The sequence below is a fragment of the Capricornis sumatraensis genome, chromosome 13, assembly GCF_032405125.1.
Source record: "Capricornis sumatraensis isolate serow.1 chromosome 13, serow.2, whole genome shotgun sequence".
Lineage (NCBI taxonomy): Eukaryota > Metazoa > Chordata > Mammalia > Artiodactyla > Bovidae > Capricornis > Capricornis sumatraensis.
The window spans coordinates 30,457,092-30,476,627 of NC_091081.1; the positions used below are offsets into that span (position 1 = coordinate 30,457,092).

The 19,536-nt window shown below is 37.8% G+C and overlaps 1 protein-coding gene across 2 annotated transcripts in view; it reads left to right on the forward strand.

The window, feature by feature from the left end:
- The window catches only part of PDSS2 (decaprenyl diphosphate synthase subunit 2), a 261,145-nt gene that overhangs the window by 95,844 nt on the left and 145,765 nt on the right, over positions 1 to 19,536 (forward strand). The window contains exon 2 of one of the 2 annotated variants that reach the window (XM_068985223.1): positions 15,551 to 15,685. The exons of the other annotated variant lie outside the window; for it this stretch is intronic. Within the exon in view, the coding sequence (XP_068841324.1) occupies positions 15,551 to 15,685 (135 nt within the window). The remainder of the gene's footprint in view (positions 1 to 15,550; positions 15,686 to 19,536) is intronic. 2 annotated transcript variants of the gene reach the window in all.

Consider the following 19,536-nt stretch of genomic DNA (forward strand, 5'->3'; position numbering starts at 1 on the left):
TACGGTCCAAGGGAATCTCAAGAGTCTTCTCCAACACCACAGTTCAAAAGCATCAGTTCTTTGGCACTCAGCTTTCTTTTTAGTCCAATTCTCACATTCATACATGACTACTGGAAAAACCGTAGCTTTGACTACCTGGACTTTTGTTGGCAAAGTAATGTCTCTGGTTTTTATGTCTAGGTTGAAGTACTTTTTAGCTCTTGAATAATATGCAGCAGTTAGAACCATTCACCAGGCCTTGATTTAAATATACGATATTTGAAGGTGAGAAACACATCCAACAGTCCAACATTTTGATAGGCCTAAATAGCCTATTGATAAGTTTCTGGTTTTTACCTGTCATGAACAAAACAGTCGTGAAATACATTGGCCACAGGCTTCACCTGGTCTCAAAATTTAGCATTTATCTGGCTACTTTGGGAGAAAGGGGGAAACTTTTGGTATCAGGTGATGCAGATAATCCAGTTCTTATTAACATAACCACACTAGAACTTTATACCAAGGGAAATCATCACCACATTTGGGGACCAAAGTGTCTGTTATATGTCTTTGAAATTTGTTAGATTTTTGACACATGTGCTCAGAGACAGAGTTTTCACACTTTTGTCATTGTCCTCAAATCCATAGGATTTGGAACTGTACTTGCACCATAAGAAGAGTAATTTCTTTTGCCCCATTACTTTCATCAAGGTTATTTTTAATTTTAATGTAGTAAAAAACATTTTTTGCCCCTTTAATTTCATATCTACCCTAGTTTCTCTGTCTTTGCTCAATTCAGTATTTTTTCAGTATCAGTATCTTTTTTAAAGCCATCATTAAAACAAAATTTGTATTTGTGACCATGGCCCCTACCACTTACTTACAGCCCTACTTGTTACTTATTACTTAACTTCTTTGTGTCTCAGTTTCTTCATCCATAAAATCAGGATTAAGAATGGTACCTTACAGCCTTGTATGAGGTTTAAGTGAGGAAATAAGAAAATAAATACATACATATAAACATACATATAAATATACATTTTTATATATTTAAAGTGTAAGGATAGTTTTTGTAACAGATATTAACATTGAGCCTACTGCTTTTTCCTTTGTAGGACAAAGTTGCAAGATTGGGTCCCTAGTGTATCAATGAGCAGTGTTTAGTTTCTTTTACCTTTTAAAAATGAATTATTGTAGTATGAATTAAATTAAAATGGGAACAAAAAGTCTTGAGATACAAATTTCCTGTCTTATTTAACATATTCCTAGAAATTAAAACATAGAATGTATATACATTATTTTTTTTAACTAAGTAGTCCTTCAGTGGAACATTTCAATCGAGGAATGTATATTTTGCCCAATTTCAAGGAAAGGAACCAAGGTATTCAATAAAGAATGATGAAAACTATGATCTCCTCCTTCCCTACGAGTTATAATTTTGTGGAGTATTTTAGATTGACTGTCGTAGGCCACCAGAAGGGCACAGAGCCACATGCCACAAGCGGGCCTGTGCAGATCCTCATTTCAGTGTAAGACTCCTTGGCTGTGGTATAGACCCTGGCTACTCCTGCAGTCCGTGTGGGTTTTTGTTGTTGTTGTTTTTTAGTTGTGGTTTTTAACCTGGACTGTATTTTCACTGCAGTGCCAACTTTTCTCAGCCTCCTGTGAATGGGGGCTATTCAAGGCTTCCCATGGCTCTGTTTAATGGACCGCACATCCTCTGCTCTGTTCTACTTGGGAGTCTTGTTGAACTTGCGTGTAAGGAGAAAGCAGCACCCAAATTCTTGTCTAGCTATAAGTGCACCAGCCAGTAATCAGGAGAGGTTTCAGGGAAGTGCTTACGAGAAATCAACTGTAAAATTTTTTTCACGTCTTTTACCTGTAAGGTCCTTTCTGAGCTCTAATTCAAGCTATTGCCCATTTTAACTCTGTGTGTTATTGCTGTGATCATTATTTCTGTAGGCTGGCTTTGGAAGCAGACATCGGAATTGAACCCCAGGTCCTTCATTTATTGGCTATATAATTTTGGGCAGATTACCTTATTAATTCATCCACAAGTATTTATTGAATGTCTATGTGTGCCAGGCAGGATTCTAAGCACTGGAGATACAACTGTGGACAAGTAAATGTGCTGTAATATGCTTGTGTTCTAGTCAAGGAAGACAATAAATAAATGAATACAAATATGTAGTTTATCAGTGTTAATCACTGATGTGTAAAAAATAAACTTGCTCTGTGAGCCTTAATATCTTCATCAATAAAATGAGGAAAACTACCACCTCCCAGGATAGTTGTCAGGTTAGATGAGCTGGCACCATGAAGGCTTGAGGATATACCAGGGTGGATGAGATAGTCTGTCTCTCGGTCACTTGCTGGCCATCTGGTAAATGAGAGATGTCTTCCCAAAACCTTTTGACCTGCTAGAGTGGAGCAAGTGTTATGTTCTCTGAGGATTAAATTGGCTAGAGTAACATGTGTGTAATTTATTCCAAGTGTCTCTCTCTCTTGGTTCAGTAGGTGCCGTCTATTAATTAATACCATGTAAATGAAACTTGAAGAAATCGAACCATGTTTCCCTAGAGAAACCTATAATTTGAGAGATGCCACTGTTATGGTAATGATTGTCCTTTACTACCTCTGATGGTGGCTATTTTAAATATTTATAAGACCTTATTGTTATTTGGGTAGCAATATTTGGAATTTTGAGAGCTAATAGCTTTTAACTTGGGAAACCAAACATGGAATCTTTCATGGTGAGAGTTTTTCTGTGGAAGATGAACACAAGCAGTGTATGTCCTGCACCTGTCACTTCTAATTCTCCCATGTTTTGGTCTCCTGTACCTTGATTTCAGTGTTGATTTTGGAAAAATAAATGAGTTTTTCCTAAAAATTTTGCACTTGTGTTGAGGTTTGACAGAAAACAACAAAATTCTGTAGAGCAATTATCCATCAATAAAAAATTTAAAAAACAAAAAGCAAAACCAAAAAAAAATTTGCACTTGATTGCTCAACCATCATATTGCTATAGTACAGTTTTTGGTTTTGATTTTTTTTTCTGTTCAGTTTTTCAAAGAGTGATTTCTCCAGCTAAAACCCGTGATGGTTTCTGTCCCCGTCCCATTCCCACTTCAGTTTGCCTTTGATGTATTACCTATAAAGTATTATAATTTTTTTCAGTTTGCTTATTTTTACTGGATTCGTCCATCTCCTGTCATAGCTTCTACATTTGGCTTTAGCCTCTTAATAGTATGTTGTGTAAAGCCAATTGAATGAACTTCTCATTTTGTCTTTTCCAACTTGTCCTAAGGCAAATATTCTAAATTTTGCACAACTGAACCACCTTCATTAGCTAGTAGGACTGACCCACCAAGTACTAAACAAATACTTATTACTTACATTGAGATATTCTTTTTGATAAAAATGTACTTCTCCCCAAGTAACTGCTGCCCCCAAATTATAGAGGCTTAGTCTGACAGCAGTTCCCTTGAATTTGAGTGTCAGAGTGTGCTGAAATCAGGACTTGAAGTTGAGAAAAGCACTGAGCACTAAGGGAGCTCTCATTCACATTTGGTTGCCTTATTCCCTACACAGGCGGACTCCGATAGGGAGGTGTGATTCACAGAAGGTCAGCTTTTAGCCAGTGTCACTGCTTGAGTGGTGGTGTGAGTCTCATGTGTCGGAATAGTGTAATGATGCCTATATTCCAGCACTTGGTTTTTCTACCCCTTTGCTTCAACACTAAATTGATTTTTTTCTAACATGAACAAAAGGGGTCTGTGTGTAAAACTTGTGTGAGATCATTTTAATGGAGTTTTCAGTTTGACTGAAATATTTTTTAACGACCTGTTCTACTACGTTAGTATTTTAAAATAAATCTTCAGTTATCATTTGAGTTCAGAAATCTTTGTTGATTTTTTTCTCCCCCTGCTAAGTCACTTCAGTCGTGTCCGACTCTGTGCGATCCCATAGACGGCAGTCCACCAGGCTCCCCCGTCCCTGGGATTCTCCAGGCAAGAACACTGGAGTGGGTTACCATTTCCTTCTCCAGTGCATGAAAGTGAAACGTGAAAGTGAAGTTGCTCAGTCGTGTCCGACTCTTAGCGACCCCATGGACTGCAGCCTACCAGGCTCCTCCATCCATGGGATTTTCCAGGCAAGAGTACTGGAGTGGGGTGCCATTGCCTTCTCCGTTTCTCCCCCTAGTGATAGTTTAATTCTAAGGCGGCCAGCTTATATCTTGCTGCAAACTTGATTATTAGCATTATTTTACTTGTTTTTTATTTCAATCATATTTTGTTAAACTTCTGGTGTTCATTTGTTAACTATTTCTAAAAAGCTCTGTTTGATTTCCCCTCTGTTCGACAACTCCTATGCCCAATACCTGTTCTACTTTCTCTTCTCTCTTTCTTTCTTTCCGTTGGCTGTCTTCTGCCACATGCCCATCAAACCTAATTGCTGCTTTGTGAGAGCTTTGTTGAGGCAGTTCCTTGGCCCTGCTGTCCCTTGGGGATTTAATACGGGTGGGATGTGCCTGTGGCCCTCGAGCCATGTCAGTGGCTGCTATAGCTCCCAGATTCTAAAGACTGGTCACCTCAGGCCCTAATGTTGTTTCAAGTCTAGAGCATTTTAGTCTCAGGATAGATATGGCAGGAATAATACAATTTGGGTCATTTTGTCAATGGATATTAACCTCCAGCTTGTCTGCTAATTTTATATAAAAATCTGTGACATGCAGACTATTTTTAGTCTCCTTCAAATTAGAGTGCTTTAAGATAATTTTCATGAGTGCTAATGTTTTTCTTTTACAACTTAGTAGTATTACTGTCACTGAATTACTAATCATATATATTTTTATATATATATATATATATTTAACATCACTTTGATACCATTTAAACTTTGGCCTTATATCTAAACCTTAGAGAAATTAAAAGTGAGGTATAAGAATCCAAAAGACATCTAGATAGAACTTTGGGGTTCATTAAAGGTGAGTTAAATTTTTTCTTCAAGTGAGAAATATAGCTATAATATAGCAAGCCATTTGCCTTTTTAATATTTTGATATTTTAAAAATAGTTATCTTTTTCTCCAGACTTACAAAGAGATCTGTACTCTTATGCAATTTGGAAAATATGTAAATCACCCTTAATCTGAAAGTCCATTGATTAACACTTGTTACCATTTAGAGGCATTTTCTTCCTATTATTTCTCTTCATTTTTTAAACAAAATATTTTAAATACACTAAAAAATACGTGGACATTCTGTGTATTGAATACCAATAGAATGACACTCAGATTTTAAACGTTACTGTTTTAGAAAACAAACATGGTTACCAAACGGGAAAGGGGTTGGAGAAGGATAAACTAGGAGTTTGGAATTAGCAGATACAAACTACTGTATATAAAATAGATAAACAACAAAGTCCTACTGTATAGCACAGGGAACTATGTTTAATATCCTATAGCAAACGATAATGGAAAAGAATATGAAAAAGAATATATGCTATCTGCCAGAAACTAACACAGCATTGTAACATTGTAATCAACTATACTTGAATTAAAATAAAACGTTGATGTTTTATCATATTTATTCTTAGTTCATGGCCTTATTTTATATATATATGGGCATATATTGAAACATAATTGGGATCATATTATAATTATAATTTTATAACTTTATCTTTTCTTTAACATTTTAAGTATTTTCCCATATCATTAAAATTTGTTTAGTGCTTTGTTGCAACACTAAATTTGTTCTAGTGTTTGCACAGATTTTAATTTTCAATAATGGTAATTCTATTCCTATTTAATTTTACATTTACTTCTAGTTCTTTTAACTTAATATACCACATATTATACATGACTTAAAACACTTTTTCAAAAAATCGCAGGTTAAAACTCATCAGGTCACAAAGGCAATTTAGCAAGCTATAGTCAACATAAAAAAAAATAATAATAGAGAAGATCAGGGTATTCCTGTGATTCTTTGGCAAAAAAAAAATGTACATCTTCTAGTCCTTTTGCTTCAGTTATCTATATAAACTTCAAATTTTTTTTGACTAGGGGTCACAGTCACAAGTATTATTAGAAACCTTTTTAGCCAATCTCCCTCATGTATATTAGATTTGACACCCATCTTTTATGCTTACATTTTCTGGATTGATTTATTAGAACTAGATATATTAAAGTGAGGTAGTCAGATAGTGAAACAAACTCATACCTCTAGATTTTAGCACTGGAAGGAGTTTTTCCACTATGGGGATCTGGGAAGTTCTGATTTTTCCCATTCAGTTTTACTTTAAGAAGCTTTGAGCTAACACAGGACTTTCCCAGTAGCTCAGCAGTAAATAATCTGCCTGCCAAGCAGGAGACGTAGGTTTGATCCCTGGGTCAGGGAGATCCCCTGGAAAAGGAAATGGCAACTTACTCCAGTATTCTTGCCCAGGAAATCCCATGGACAGAAGACCCTGGTAGGCTACCATGGGGTTGAAAGAGTCGAACATGACCTAGCGACTGAACATGCATGCACAAACTAACTCAAGGGTGATGATCCCTTATAGTTGATAAGTTGTTTCCTTAATATTTGATTATCAGTTTCCCAAAAGACTGTGATTTGAGTCACTGGCATAAGTTAGAATTCTGAACTCTTGAACATAAATCTTAGGTTTTCTCTCCTCCAGTTTTGCCATCCTACCTTAGCTCACCATCTGGAACTACCCCTACCTTCTGTTCAAAGTGAGTGTAGCCTCTCACAGGCACTGCTGCAGTAGTGAATTCAGTAAGTTCTCCTAAATGACGAGACAAAGCACTTAAACACTCCAGTATAGTGAGTTCTGTCTGCTTAAAGCTTAAGAGATAGGTCCTTTGATACGGCATGGTTCTTATACACAATAACTTTTCAACATCGCATTAAACTCTCAGCATGTCATTTTGTAGTGCACTGGTCCTTTTCTCCAGTGTGGCTATCACTTTTAAAGAATCCACTATGATTTAGGAAGAGGGACTCAGGACACTGAACTCAAGGTTCAGTGTGTGTGCATGTGCTAAGTTTCTTCAGTTGTGTCCAAATCTTTGTGACCCTATGGCTCCTGTGTCCGTGGGATTCTCCAGGCAAGAATACTGGACTGGGTTGCCATGCCCTCCTCCAGGGAATCTTCTTAACCCAGGGATCGAACCCATGTCTCTTATGTCTCCTGCATTGGCAAGCGGGTTCTTTACTACTAGCACCACCTGGGAAGCCCCCTGGTTCAGTGTAGCAAATGGATAATAGGAGAGATGAGTAAGGTTGGGACTAGTAATAGGTCTATTTGGGTAAGATGGTGTCTGCTGCTCTGCTTCTTGGAAGTTATTTGCTCTCTCATCTTGCATTTTTTGAGACTTATTTTGTATCAGTTACTCTGCTGAGTGCAGAGCATCCAAAGATGACTAAGCCTGAGGGCCCTTAAGATTCTCACAGCCTTGTGAGGAGTACCTTAGAACGAATACAATCATTAAATAGCAAGACTGAAAATTATATCTAAATCTTGGCACTTAAATTACTATTTGACTAGTAATTGTTTAGCTTTTCTAAGCCTGCTTGCTAATTTGCCTCATCTATAAAATGATATTACTAGTTCTCTTACATGTTTTTGTGAGAATAAGAATGTACATATATAAATTAGCACGTGCCTGGCATTATAGTATGTTTATAGTATGTTGTAGCCGTGTCATTCAATGCCATTTTTATTATTCAGTGTATTAAGTTCCAGGCTAAATGTTTATAATAAAAAGCCCATGGAAGAGGCAGCTGCTTCACCCCAGGTTCTGCACACCGCACAGCCACCGTTCTCTGCTTCCACTGTGCGTTTATGTTCACTTTTCTTTCCGGGTGTCTGTGGAGACCCTTTTATTTGTGGACATGCTGTGTTCCTTCCTGTGGGTCACACTCATCCTTCCTCAGTTCCCTACAGTATATGGAGTGAATTCTCTAAAATTCCCTATAATATATGAATTCTCTAAAATTCCTTTTCTCTTCTCATGCCTTCCTTTCCCCTTTTCCCTTCCCTTTTCTTCTCCTTTCTACGCAACCCCCAACTCCCAAAGTGCATCCATCAATTCCTACTGCTTTAGCTATCACCTCTGTGAAGATGCTTCCCAAATCTATATCCACAGCATTTCCAGGTGCCTGCTGGGCATCTCCATCTGGAAGTCCTTCTTGCATTCAAAGTTAACATGTCCAAAACTGAACTCATTAATTCCCCATTAACACTCCTTTTCTTTCCAGTCCTTGCTAATGCTAGCATCATCACCTCCAGCAGACAAGTTTGAATCCTAAATTCAGCCCTTATATTTGCTTCCTGGTCCCTTCCTGATGTCTCGCTCATGCAGTCGGTTGGCCAGACTAACCTGACCCACCTCCATGCTGCTGCCATCACTCAGGTTTTCTTTCCCATTCCCGCTGCAGGTGCCCTAATTTAGGCCCTCGTTATCTCCCACCTGGAATATTGGAAGATGCTACTCCTAACTAATCTTCCCTCTCCTTTCCCCTGCACCCAACAACACACTATTGGCAGAGTGACAATACTAGGCCCCAAGTAGCAGTTTTAGTCTTTAGCCCTAAACACATTAGTCCCTTGCTGACAAACCATCCATGCCTTCAAATTGCCTGCAGAATAAAGTCCTGATTCTAAACCTATCAAGGCCCCTCGCTCTTTAGGCTGTCTCCTGGGCTTGTTCACCTTCCCACGTTGCCCAGATGATTAGCCCCACAGGTCCTGAACCTGCTTCCCATCACTCAAACCTATTCCTTTCTCCCAAAGTACCATTCTTCCCATTCCAATAACTCCATCCCTCTCCTCCCTCCATTCCCTGCTCAGGAAAATTTGACAATCTTTAAGGCTCTGTCTGAAGTCTGTCTCCACTGGGAGGGGCACCTCTAACAGGAAGCTGTTTTCTTTCTTCCTTTGTTTATGGATAGCTTATTGGTACTCTACTGTCTTTGTTATCTGTTCTTATATTATTCAATTTAACCACCTTTTTTTTCAGTTTAACCATTTTTGAAACACATCATTAATAGCTCTTTTATTAGACCTCATTTCTTTGTATTCCTCATAGTATATATATGTGTTGAAACAGTGGAATTTGAGAGAGTATGGAAAGGTTCCATAGCTGTCATTTGAGGACTTAAAATAGTTAATAGTTCTGGAAAGATAGGATGATACAGTAGGAACTGCAATTAACCACAGAAACAACGATGTGAGAAGGCCTTACAATTGTGTTGCACAAAGTTCACCTGTAAAATCCTTATTTCCATGAAATTGTAAAGCTATTAGGATATTAGTGTTAATTGTTGATCTGTTGTAGTTCTAAAGCAGAATTTTGAAGGCCAAATTCCTCCCCCCAAAATTCAACTTATAGACTTTTCCGAGTGATGTTATTTAAAATTAGTGATATGTCTATAGTAGCTAACTTCCCAGGACTACATAATATCTGACATATGTTTAAATTGATTGAAATACTGTTTTAGATTTGGTACATCTCCAGTTTGTCCACCAAGCTACTACCTCCATATTTCTCATTGACTACCGCAAAAGTGTCCCAACTGATCTCTTCATATCCACTTTGTTCCCCCACCGCCAGCACATCCATAAGTCACTTTTCCACACTGATGAGGGAAGACATTTTTTGTATATATTTTTAAAATATCTGATTACATGACCAGATGCTTAAGTTACTGCAGTGGTTTCACATTGCTCTTTGGATAAAGAGCTAGTGTCTAATCACAGCCTGATTGACCTGTGTGGTCGAGTCCCTGTTGACTTCTAGCCTCATGTGTACAGTGTTCTCAGCTTTGCATGTGCTCATTCTTATGCTCTGGAGACACCCCTCTTACCTCTTCTCTTCCCACACCCCTCTTTTACATCTTTCTTCCTTTGGATGTCAACTAAATCATCATTTCCTTAGGAAGCCTCTGACTTTACTGGCTAGGCTAGTTCCCGGTTGTAAGCTCTGAGAGTGTCATCTCTTTTTACTCTGTGGCATCATTAGCATTGTAATTTTACATTTATTTGTGATTCTTTCATTATTACCGGTCTCTAGCATCAGCTCGTAAGCTTCACAAGCTCTTTGCCTGGTTTTGCTCATCGTGGCATCTGTGCCAAGCACAGTGCTTAATGTATGGAAGATATTTGGTCTATATTAGTTTAATGAGTGATGAAGGGTTTAAATATATGTATATATATATTAGCAAAAGGAAAACAATTCTGTAGAATTTTAGTGATATAGATTACAAGGGACTAAATATTGCTTTCATTTATGACACTTTGATGATATTAACGATTTCTCCCAAATTTTATACTTATTATACATATTGTAGTTAAAAAAAAGTGAACTACTTAGTTACCCAGTCATGTCTGTCTCTTTGCAACCCCATGGACTGTAGCCCTCCAGATTCCTCTGTCCATAGGAATTCTCCAGGCAGGAATACTGGAGTGGGTTACCATGCCCTCCTCCAGGGGATCTTCCCAACCCAGGGATCCAACCCAGGTCTCCTGCATTACAGGCAGATTCTTTACTATTTGAGCCCCAGGGAAGAGTATTAGATAATTACATGTAGTAAAGTGAAATCACAGAGTAAGGGGAAAAAACCCAGATGTCAAATAATCCAGGCTTCCCTTTGATGTGTTGTATCAGAGGCTGTGCAGCTTCTTGAACATCTTTATTCACAAGGGACTCAGCATCAATAGAGGCTCCTCTGTTCTTTAATTTCTTCATGTGAAGCCAAAATTCACCAGCTATATTTTCTATCTATTAGTGTCAGTCTCTAAAGTAATACTTACCAAGTCTGTCTTCTATCCATATGGTACCCTTTCAGATGAGCAGACAGTCATCATGTACTCCTCTAGCTTTAATTCTCCCAACCCTCCCCTTCACACACACTGTGTTCCTGTCCTGTTGGTTCTGGAGACAGTTGTGTCCTTCTCTCTCTCCTTTAAACCTTCACACATGTTGTCTCTAAAACACTCTTTTCACTTCCCCTCCTTGCTTCAGATCCTGTGCCTCCTTCCCTCTCCTCCTTTAGGCCTCAGGGAGGTCTCTTTCACCACTCCTTCACCCCGCTTCCGTTGGTTGCCCTGGTTCATATCCCGAAGTAGCTCATGCCACATTTTATTATTATTTTAAATCCAAATTATATAATCCACATAAAGGGAGACCACAACACACCAGTGTATGTCATTATGTCCTCCACTGTCTGTCTAGCACTGTGCCTGACTTAATAGTAAGCATTTACTACGTTTTTGGCTGCGTAAATTTGAGAACACCATCTTTACTATTCTCCAAGCTAGCATTCTTTTTTTTTTTTTTTTTGTCAGCCAAGCGTATGGCATTAAGTGATTTCATGATCTTCTGGATATGCTCCAGTTTGTTGGTATTTCTCCTAGAGAGGCACTCAGAATAAATTCTAGTGTTCCAGGTGAAAATATGACCTGGATTATATGAAACATTATCTCTGCAAATTTAGAATCCTAGGGACTTTTTTATGCTCAGGAGCTAAATTTCTTATTTTTGTTGTGAGCTAAGGTGTGAGTAGTGGACATTATCAAATTATCTTATTACTTTTTTTTTTTTAAGGCTGTTAATGAAGTGAACTTAAAGAAGTGGTGTTTTGGAAACATTTAATTTACTCAAACTGTTAATCTGTTCTTTGGATTGTCAACTATTGTCTCATATGAAAACTGATGCTTAGAAGGCATGCTTTTCTGACTGCTCTCTTGATTTCTGTCGACTGGTCCACTAGAGTTTCTTTTCCTGACCTTTTCAGTAGTGCTTTCTGAAAGTGGAATGTGTTTCAGTGATGTTTCAGGCTCATAGAAGGAAGGATTCCTTAACTTTTGTTATTTTGGGGGAGTAGAAGAAGAAACAGTATAGGAAATTATTGGTGGCTCAAACAGTGAAGAATCTGCCTGCAGTGCAGGAGAATCCAGTTCAATCCCTGGGTCAAGAAGATCCCCTGGAGAAGGGAATGACTACCCACTCTAGTATTCTTCCCTGGAGAATTCCATAGACAGAGGAGCCTGGCAGACTGTAGTCCATAGGGTTGTAAAGATATAAGAATTAAAAATACATGGCAAAAAAGTAATGAGGAGAGAGAATGTAGTTTTCTGACAGCCTTACCACCTCACACGAGTGGTGTATGCTTTACTCCTGTTGTCTATTCCACACAGTGACCACAGGAAACAGATGTCGTTTAACCTCATTTTACAGAAAAAGTGATAGTCTGAGTCATACAACTAATAAACGGCAGAAGGATTTTTCAGACCTGGTTCTAAAGCAGTCCCTATTCTACTGACTCAATAAATAGTTGGTATATGAATGAAATGAAGCAGGTGGAGAGTTGCTATAGCATAATGGATAAATGTGTATATAGACTCAAGAGCCAGGTGGCCTGGATTCAGATCCTGGCCCTATCAGTGTTCTAAGGCTTACTATCTGTGGTATCTTGGGCAAGTTGCTTGATCTCTTTCTGTGCCTCATTCTCTTCATCTCTAAAATCAATTGTGGTGCCTTCCTCATAGAGTTGTTGTGAATTAATTTGATTAATATATAGTAAAATACTTAGGACAGTTCCTGGCATATATTGTGAGGTTCTATGTTAGGATGTGTTGTTGCTGCTGCTGCTGTTGTATTTTGATGATGATGATGTATATGTCCTCTGTGAAAGGTCTCCTTTCTGAGAAGTTTATGGAAAGTGTTATCAAAACTGTTGCCAGGACTTTCTTCAGCCTGACTTGGCCCGATGTCTCAAAACTCACAACTTAAATTTTTAAGTTTCAAGTTGTTAAGTGTTACCCTCATATCTTTCATTCCTCAGTTCAGTTGCTCAGTCATGTCCTACTCTTCGTGACCCGATGGACTGCAGCACACCAGGCCTCCCTGTCCATCACCAACTCTCGGAGCTTGCTCAAACTCATGTCCATCGAGTCGTTGATGCCATGCAACCTTCTCATCCTCTGTTGTCTGTTTCTCCTCCTGCCTTCAATCTTTCCCGGCATCAGGGTCTTTTCAAATGAATCAGTTCTTCGCATCAAGTTGGCCAAAGTATTGGAACTTCAGCTTCAGCATCAGTCCTTCCAATGAATATTCAGGACTGAGTTCCTTTAGGATTGACTGGTTTGATCTCATTGAAGTTCAGGGGACTCTCAAAAATCTTCTCCAGCACCACAGTTCAAAAGGATCAATTCTTCAGCACTCAGCTTTCTTTATGGTCCAACTCTCACATCCATACATGACTACTGGAAAAACCATAGCATTGACTAGACCATAGTTTTTCATTCCTAAACAGGCTCAACTTCCCAAACACACAGACACACATACAGCCTCACCTTCCTCTTTTCCCTTTCTATAACTAGGCGCCAATTCACAGCTCCTCTTTAATATTATTATTATATACCTCAGGTAAAACATGTATAAGGATCTAGTAGCATAAGTTGGGCTTCCCAGGTGGCTCAGTGGTAAAGAATCCAACTGCCAATGCAGGAGACATAGGTTCAATCCCTGGTTGGAAAGATGCTCTGGAGGAGGAATTGGCAACCGACTCCAGTATTATTGCCTGGAAAATACCGTTGACAGAAACCTGGCAGACCACAGTCCATAGGGTTGCAAAGAGTCGGACATAAGTGAGCACCCACACACAATAGCATAAGTTAAAATCTGTAATTCAAAGCAAAAAACTTGGAAAGCACTCCATTTTACAATTTCTTCCAAAATACTATGCTTCCCAGCCTCCCTACAGTTCAGGTCTGTAGGATTTAAGTAGATTGTTACATTATAATAAAGAGATTTGGATATTTCTGTTGATTATTTGTTTCTTCTATAGTATAGCTTAATTACCTTAAATTAACTTCCTTTTTATAGGAAATTAAAACTTCTTTGTAAAAATCATTAACCCCTCTAACCTACTGAAGATCACTTACTAGATTAAGGAGAAAGTATAAGTAAAGAAAGAACTATAACTGTTATTTGCAGTAAGCCTGAAGATGTCTTATTTCAAAACTAATGAAAGAGTAAGGGACCCTTTTAAAAATTTACTTGGAAGCATGAGGGGTGAAAATTTTCTTAAGTAATGGGCTAACTCATTAATTTTGACTATATAAACTTAATTTAAATTAATTCTTTGTTCATAAGTCACCCAAGGAAGTCTTAATAAGTCAGTGAAGTATTAGAATACAAATTTTCCTGTTTTTAGAAATAAGGTCACAGATGTAGAAGACAAACTTATGGTTACCAAAGGGGGAAGGGGAGGAGGGATAAACTGGGAGATTGGGATTGACATATGTACACTACATATATAAAATAGAAAACTAATAAGAACCTGCTGGATAGCACAGGGAATTCTTCTCAATATTCTGTATTGACCTATATGGGATTAGAATCTAAAAAAGAATGTGTGTGTGTGTGTGTGTGTGTGTGTGTGTATAACAGATTCACTTTGATGTACAGCTTAACTAACACAAATGTGTTAGTTAAATTGTGAATCAACTAAATTCCAATAAAAATTAATAAAAATTTTTTGCTATTTTTACCACATTCAAGAGTTTTGTTTGTATGTTATTTATGTATACTTTTTAGTATAACCTATTTGATTATTGCTCATGAAGATTGTTCTAAGTGTTAATTTATTATAATATGTTGTGCTTAGTCTTTCAGTCATGTTTGTAACTCCATGGACTATAGCCTGCCAGGCTTCTCTGTCCATGGGGATTTTCCAGGCAAGAATACTAGAGTGGGTTGCCATGCCCTCCTCCAGGGGATCTTCCCAACCCAGGAATAGAATCCAGGTCTTGCACATTGCAGGCGGATTCTTTACTGTCTGAGCCCATTATAATATGTTACCCATAATTTTCTCTTTTTTTCTTTTTCTAATGTTGCCCTTTAGTTCTTATATGACAACCTTTTGTGATACTTAAACAAACAAAAATGTAATCTAGGAAAGTATTTCTGACCTTAGTTGTAGTAGAAGATATAAATATTGAATATTCATAGCAAAAAAATACATTCTATGTTAAAGCTTAATGTTGCCTAGAATGATTATTCTTTTGCATAAAAAATAAGAAATGGTAAAATATTTGCCCATGACATTCATTTCCATTTTACTTTTCAAATTTTCGACCTGTGAAGACAGAAATCATTTTGTACCCTTCCCCTTACCAGCATCATCATCACATAACACAACTTCATCGAAACCATGAAATTTATATTTCACCTGCAGTCAACTACCACAAAACAGTTTGGGTTCCTCTCGTTATCAGACCACATGGTTAAAATTGCATGGGAAAACCCAGAAAGAGGTGGAAGCCAAATCAGTAGGCCTCACAGTTTGAGATTATCACTTTCAAAACTAGCTGAGGGTTTCTCTAGATGTTTCCTGCAGTTACTGCTTCCTCCTGTTAACTCTTTCTTCCACAATCCTATTTCTTTTCAGCAGGTCCCATTGTCTGATTTTGGAAGCATGGGCAGAAGCGTGGGCGTATTTGCAGCAGTTCTCTTACTTGATCCAACTTATTTTGTGATTTTCTTTCTTTCCTTGTTGGCAGGGGTCTTGTACATGACAGCCAGAATAACCTCCAGTTGAGGGGCTTGGTGGTGTTACTTATTTCTAAGGCAGCTGGGCCCAACAGTGTGAATGCTTCGTGTCAAAACTATGACATGGTCAGTGGGATCTATTCATGGTAAGAAGAAATTTTGAAATTGCTCTCTAAATTGTGTTTTCATTCAGTGGTCAGTAGAAGTCACTGTTTAGTTCTTCATCATTCTCTGATTCAGAGATAGGTTAAAATATTTTATAAGGTTAAAAATGGGTTTTTATTGTTCTTAACAAATCTAATAGTCTTAGCTACTTTGTATGGAACTCTGGTAAATTTTCCCTTGTGTTTTTGTCTAATACTTTCCTTTCTACCTTAAGCATTTAAATTTTTTTATTGAATACTACCCTTCTGCCCCATTGTGATATCATTTTATTTCTGTAGAGAACTCTGTATCATTTAGTCCAGGATTCATGGTTTTTAAACCTACTCAATAGGATAACTTAGCTGTATATATAATGATGCAACTACCATTTTAGGAGATGTCTACTTCAGTGCTGTATCATTAACTTTATTTTGTTTATTTTTATGGTGAAGAGGTTTTTATTAAAGTAACTGGAATAAGAAACTTTACATCTCATGTTTAGATTAAAAAATAAATTTATGAGTACATATTAGTTATTTTGATGCATATAAAACAAACTTTAAAATTTCAGTTGTGATTTTTTTCATGTGATTTAAAAAATGTTTATTAGTAGTAATATATCAGCAATAACTTCACTTAATCTTAGAAGTGTACTCGGCACTGTGTTGAAAACCTCTATAGAAGTAACAGTCTGCAGGTGGACTTTGGTACATGAAATTAAAGCACCCAAAAACATGGTGACAAGGAAATTTTCCTCACAAAAAGAACTATTTCTCGAAGCTTAGACTTACGGTTAATACATCTTATTGATTTACTTTAAAAATCAGTCCTCATCACTATCGCACAATTGTGCTCATTTCACATGCTAGCAAGGTAGTACTTAAAATCCTTCAAGCGAAGCTTTAACAGTACATGAACTGAGAACTTCCAGATGTACAAACTGGATTTAGAAAAGGCAGAGGAACCAGAGATCAAATTGCCAACATCCATTGGACCATAGAGAAAGCAAGGGAATTCCAGAAAAACATCTACTTCTGCTTCATTGTCTATGCTAAAGCCTTTGACTGTGTAAATCACAACAAGCTGGAAAATTTTTCTGCCCCCTGTGAAACCTGTATGCAGGTCAAGAAGCAACAGTTAGAACTGGACATGGAACAATGGACTGGTTCAAAATTGGGAAAGGAGTACATCAAGGCTGTGTATCATCACCCTACTTATTTAACTTCTATGCAGAGTACATGATGAGAAATGCTGGCCTGGGTGAATCCCAGACTGGAATCACAATTTCAGGGAGAAATATCATTAACCTGGAATGTGCAGATGACATTACCCTTATGGCAGAAAGCGAAGAGGAACTAAAAAGCCTCTTGATGAAAGTGAAAGAGCAGAGTGAAAAAGCTGGCTTAAAACTCTGCATTCAAAAAAAGAAGATCATGACATCAAGTCCCGTCACTTCATGACAAATAGAAGAGGAAAAAGTGGAAGCAGTGACAGACTTTATTTTCTTGGTCTCCAGAATCACTGCGGATGGTGACTGCAGCTTTGATTGCTTCTTGGCAGGAAAGCTATGACAAACCTAGACAGTGTGATGAAAAGCACAGGCAATGCTTTGCCGACGAAGGTCTGTGTAGTCAAGGCTGTGGTCTTCTCAGTAGTCACATACAGTTGTGAGCTGACTATGTAAAGAAGGCAAAGCGCCAGAGAATTGATGCTTTTGAACTGTGGTGTTGGAGAAGACTTTTGAGAGTCCCTTGGACAGCAATCCACCTGTAATGCAGGAAACCCCGGTTCTATTCCTGGGATGGGAAGATCTGCTGGAGAAGAGGTAGGCTACCCAATCTAGTATCCTTGAGCTTCCCTTGTGGCTCAGCTGATAAAGAATCTGCCTGCAATGCGGGAGACCTGGGTTCAATCTCTGGGTTGGGAAGATCCCTTAGAGAAGGGAAAGGCTACCCATTTCAAGAAGGGAAAGGCTACCCATTTCCAGTATTCTGGGCCTAGAGAATTCCATGGACTGTATAGTCCGTGGGGTCGCAAAGAGTCGGACATGACTGAGCAACTTTCACTTTTGGACAGCAAGTAGATCAAACCAGTCAATCCTAAAGGAAATCAACCCTGACTATTCATTGGAAGGACTGATGCTTCATTGGAAGCTGATGCTCCAATACTTTGGTCACCTGATGTGTACAGCCTACTCACTGGGAAAGACCCTGATGCTGGGAAAGATTGAAGACAGAGGAGAAGAGGGCGACAGAGGATGACATGGCTGGATGGCATCATCGATGCAATGGACATGAACTTGGGCAAACTCTGGGAGATGGTGAGGGACAGGGAGGCCTAGCGTGTGCAGTCCATGGGGTCATGAAGAGTTGGACTTGACTGGGTTACTGAACAACAACAACATATCTCTAATGAATATCAGCTGGTTTACTATCACTAATCTTAAAATAACACTTGGAAGTCTTTGAGACCTAAGAAGTGTTAATTAAATATTTACTGCATAAATGAGTCATTCCCATTTTATAGAAAAAGAAACAAACACTGATATTAAAACTTGTCTAAAATTCTCTAGGTATAAAATGATAGAGTTGGAATTTAAATCTAAAGGGTATTTCTTTCTACTATGCAGATGCTGTTACCTGTATGTACAGTGCACTATGTTGTGACGTGTTTCCAATCTCTTATCTAGCCTCTAAGAAACAGCTGCATTGCCTTCTGATTCTTCATAGGAACATAATGTATTTGGTTGATGGTTGTTGTAATATGAATATTATAAAAGAACTTTGCAAAAGAGTAGGTAGGTAGTACATTACAAATGTAAAAATTCCCCAAATGGTATAAATGGGTTTCACACCCACGTGTATAGAATCCACAGTTACATTTAGGAAATGGTATATGGTTCCAGGCTGTTTTTCTGTAATCAGACTTTATCTAGTAAGTCACTGGTGATGCTTGGGTGTTCTACACACTTGTTAATGTGAAAATGTAATTTGGCATAGTACTACGAGAAACCATTCATTTGTTTCTCTATCCCTAAAGTCATTTGTTTGGCTCCTACTTCCTTAATTGTTCAAGTGTAACTTTTGCTGGAGGCTTGTATCTATAATGTCACAGTGAATTATTTAACATTTGAGGAAAGTGCTGATTTGGGAGCTTTTTAATTCACTTCCAAGCTACTGGGATTTACATTGTTGGTGATTTTCTCTGATAAACTTGACTTTGATGTCAGTTAATGGGACCTGAGTAAATTACCTAAGGGAACAAAAGGAGTTAGGTGACCTCTTTTTTTTTGGCCTAAGGCTATAACTGCTGGATATATCTTGTGGATATGTCTCATGAACTTATCACATAATGGCCAGAAGAGGCAAAATTTTGGCTAAAATGTAATAACATTTTGAAAAATAGGTAAGTGAGTCACATTTATAAAAATGCACTATAAACACCTACTATGACCTTTTGCTAGCAAGACCATGGTCTTTAGGTTTATCCCACCAACCCTGACTTTAAAAATTGGTTACAAAGGTGATCAGGCAAAGAGAGTATTTTTAAATTTGCAAGCATCCCTAACTACAACTGAGAAAATAAATTTACAGCTTACTCTATTAGTGATAGGATATTTTTGTATATAGAAGATAGATAACTATAATATATAATACATAGTATTACAAAGTATAGACTTCCCTAATGTAACATGATTATTACATTTAAAGAAATGCATGTGAATTTTTTGAATAATGACTCAGTTTTCTCAGTTGCTTTAGGAAGAACCAACTCAAATATTTCTCATCCAACTAGTGATTATAAACAGACCACAAATTTTCACTCTATCTTTATTCCCTGAAATTTCCTACCA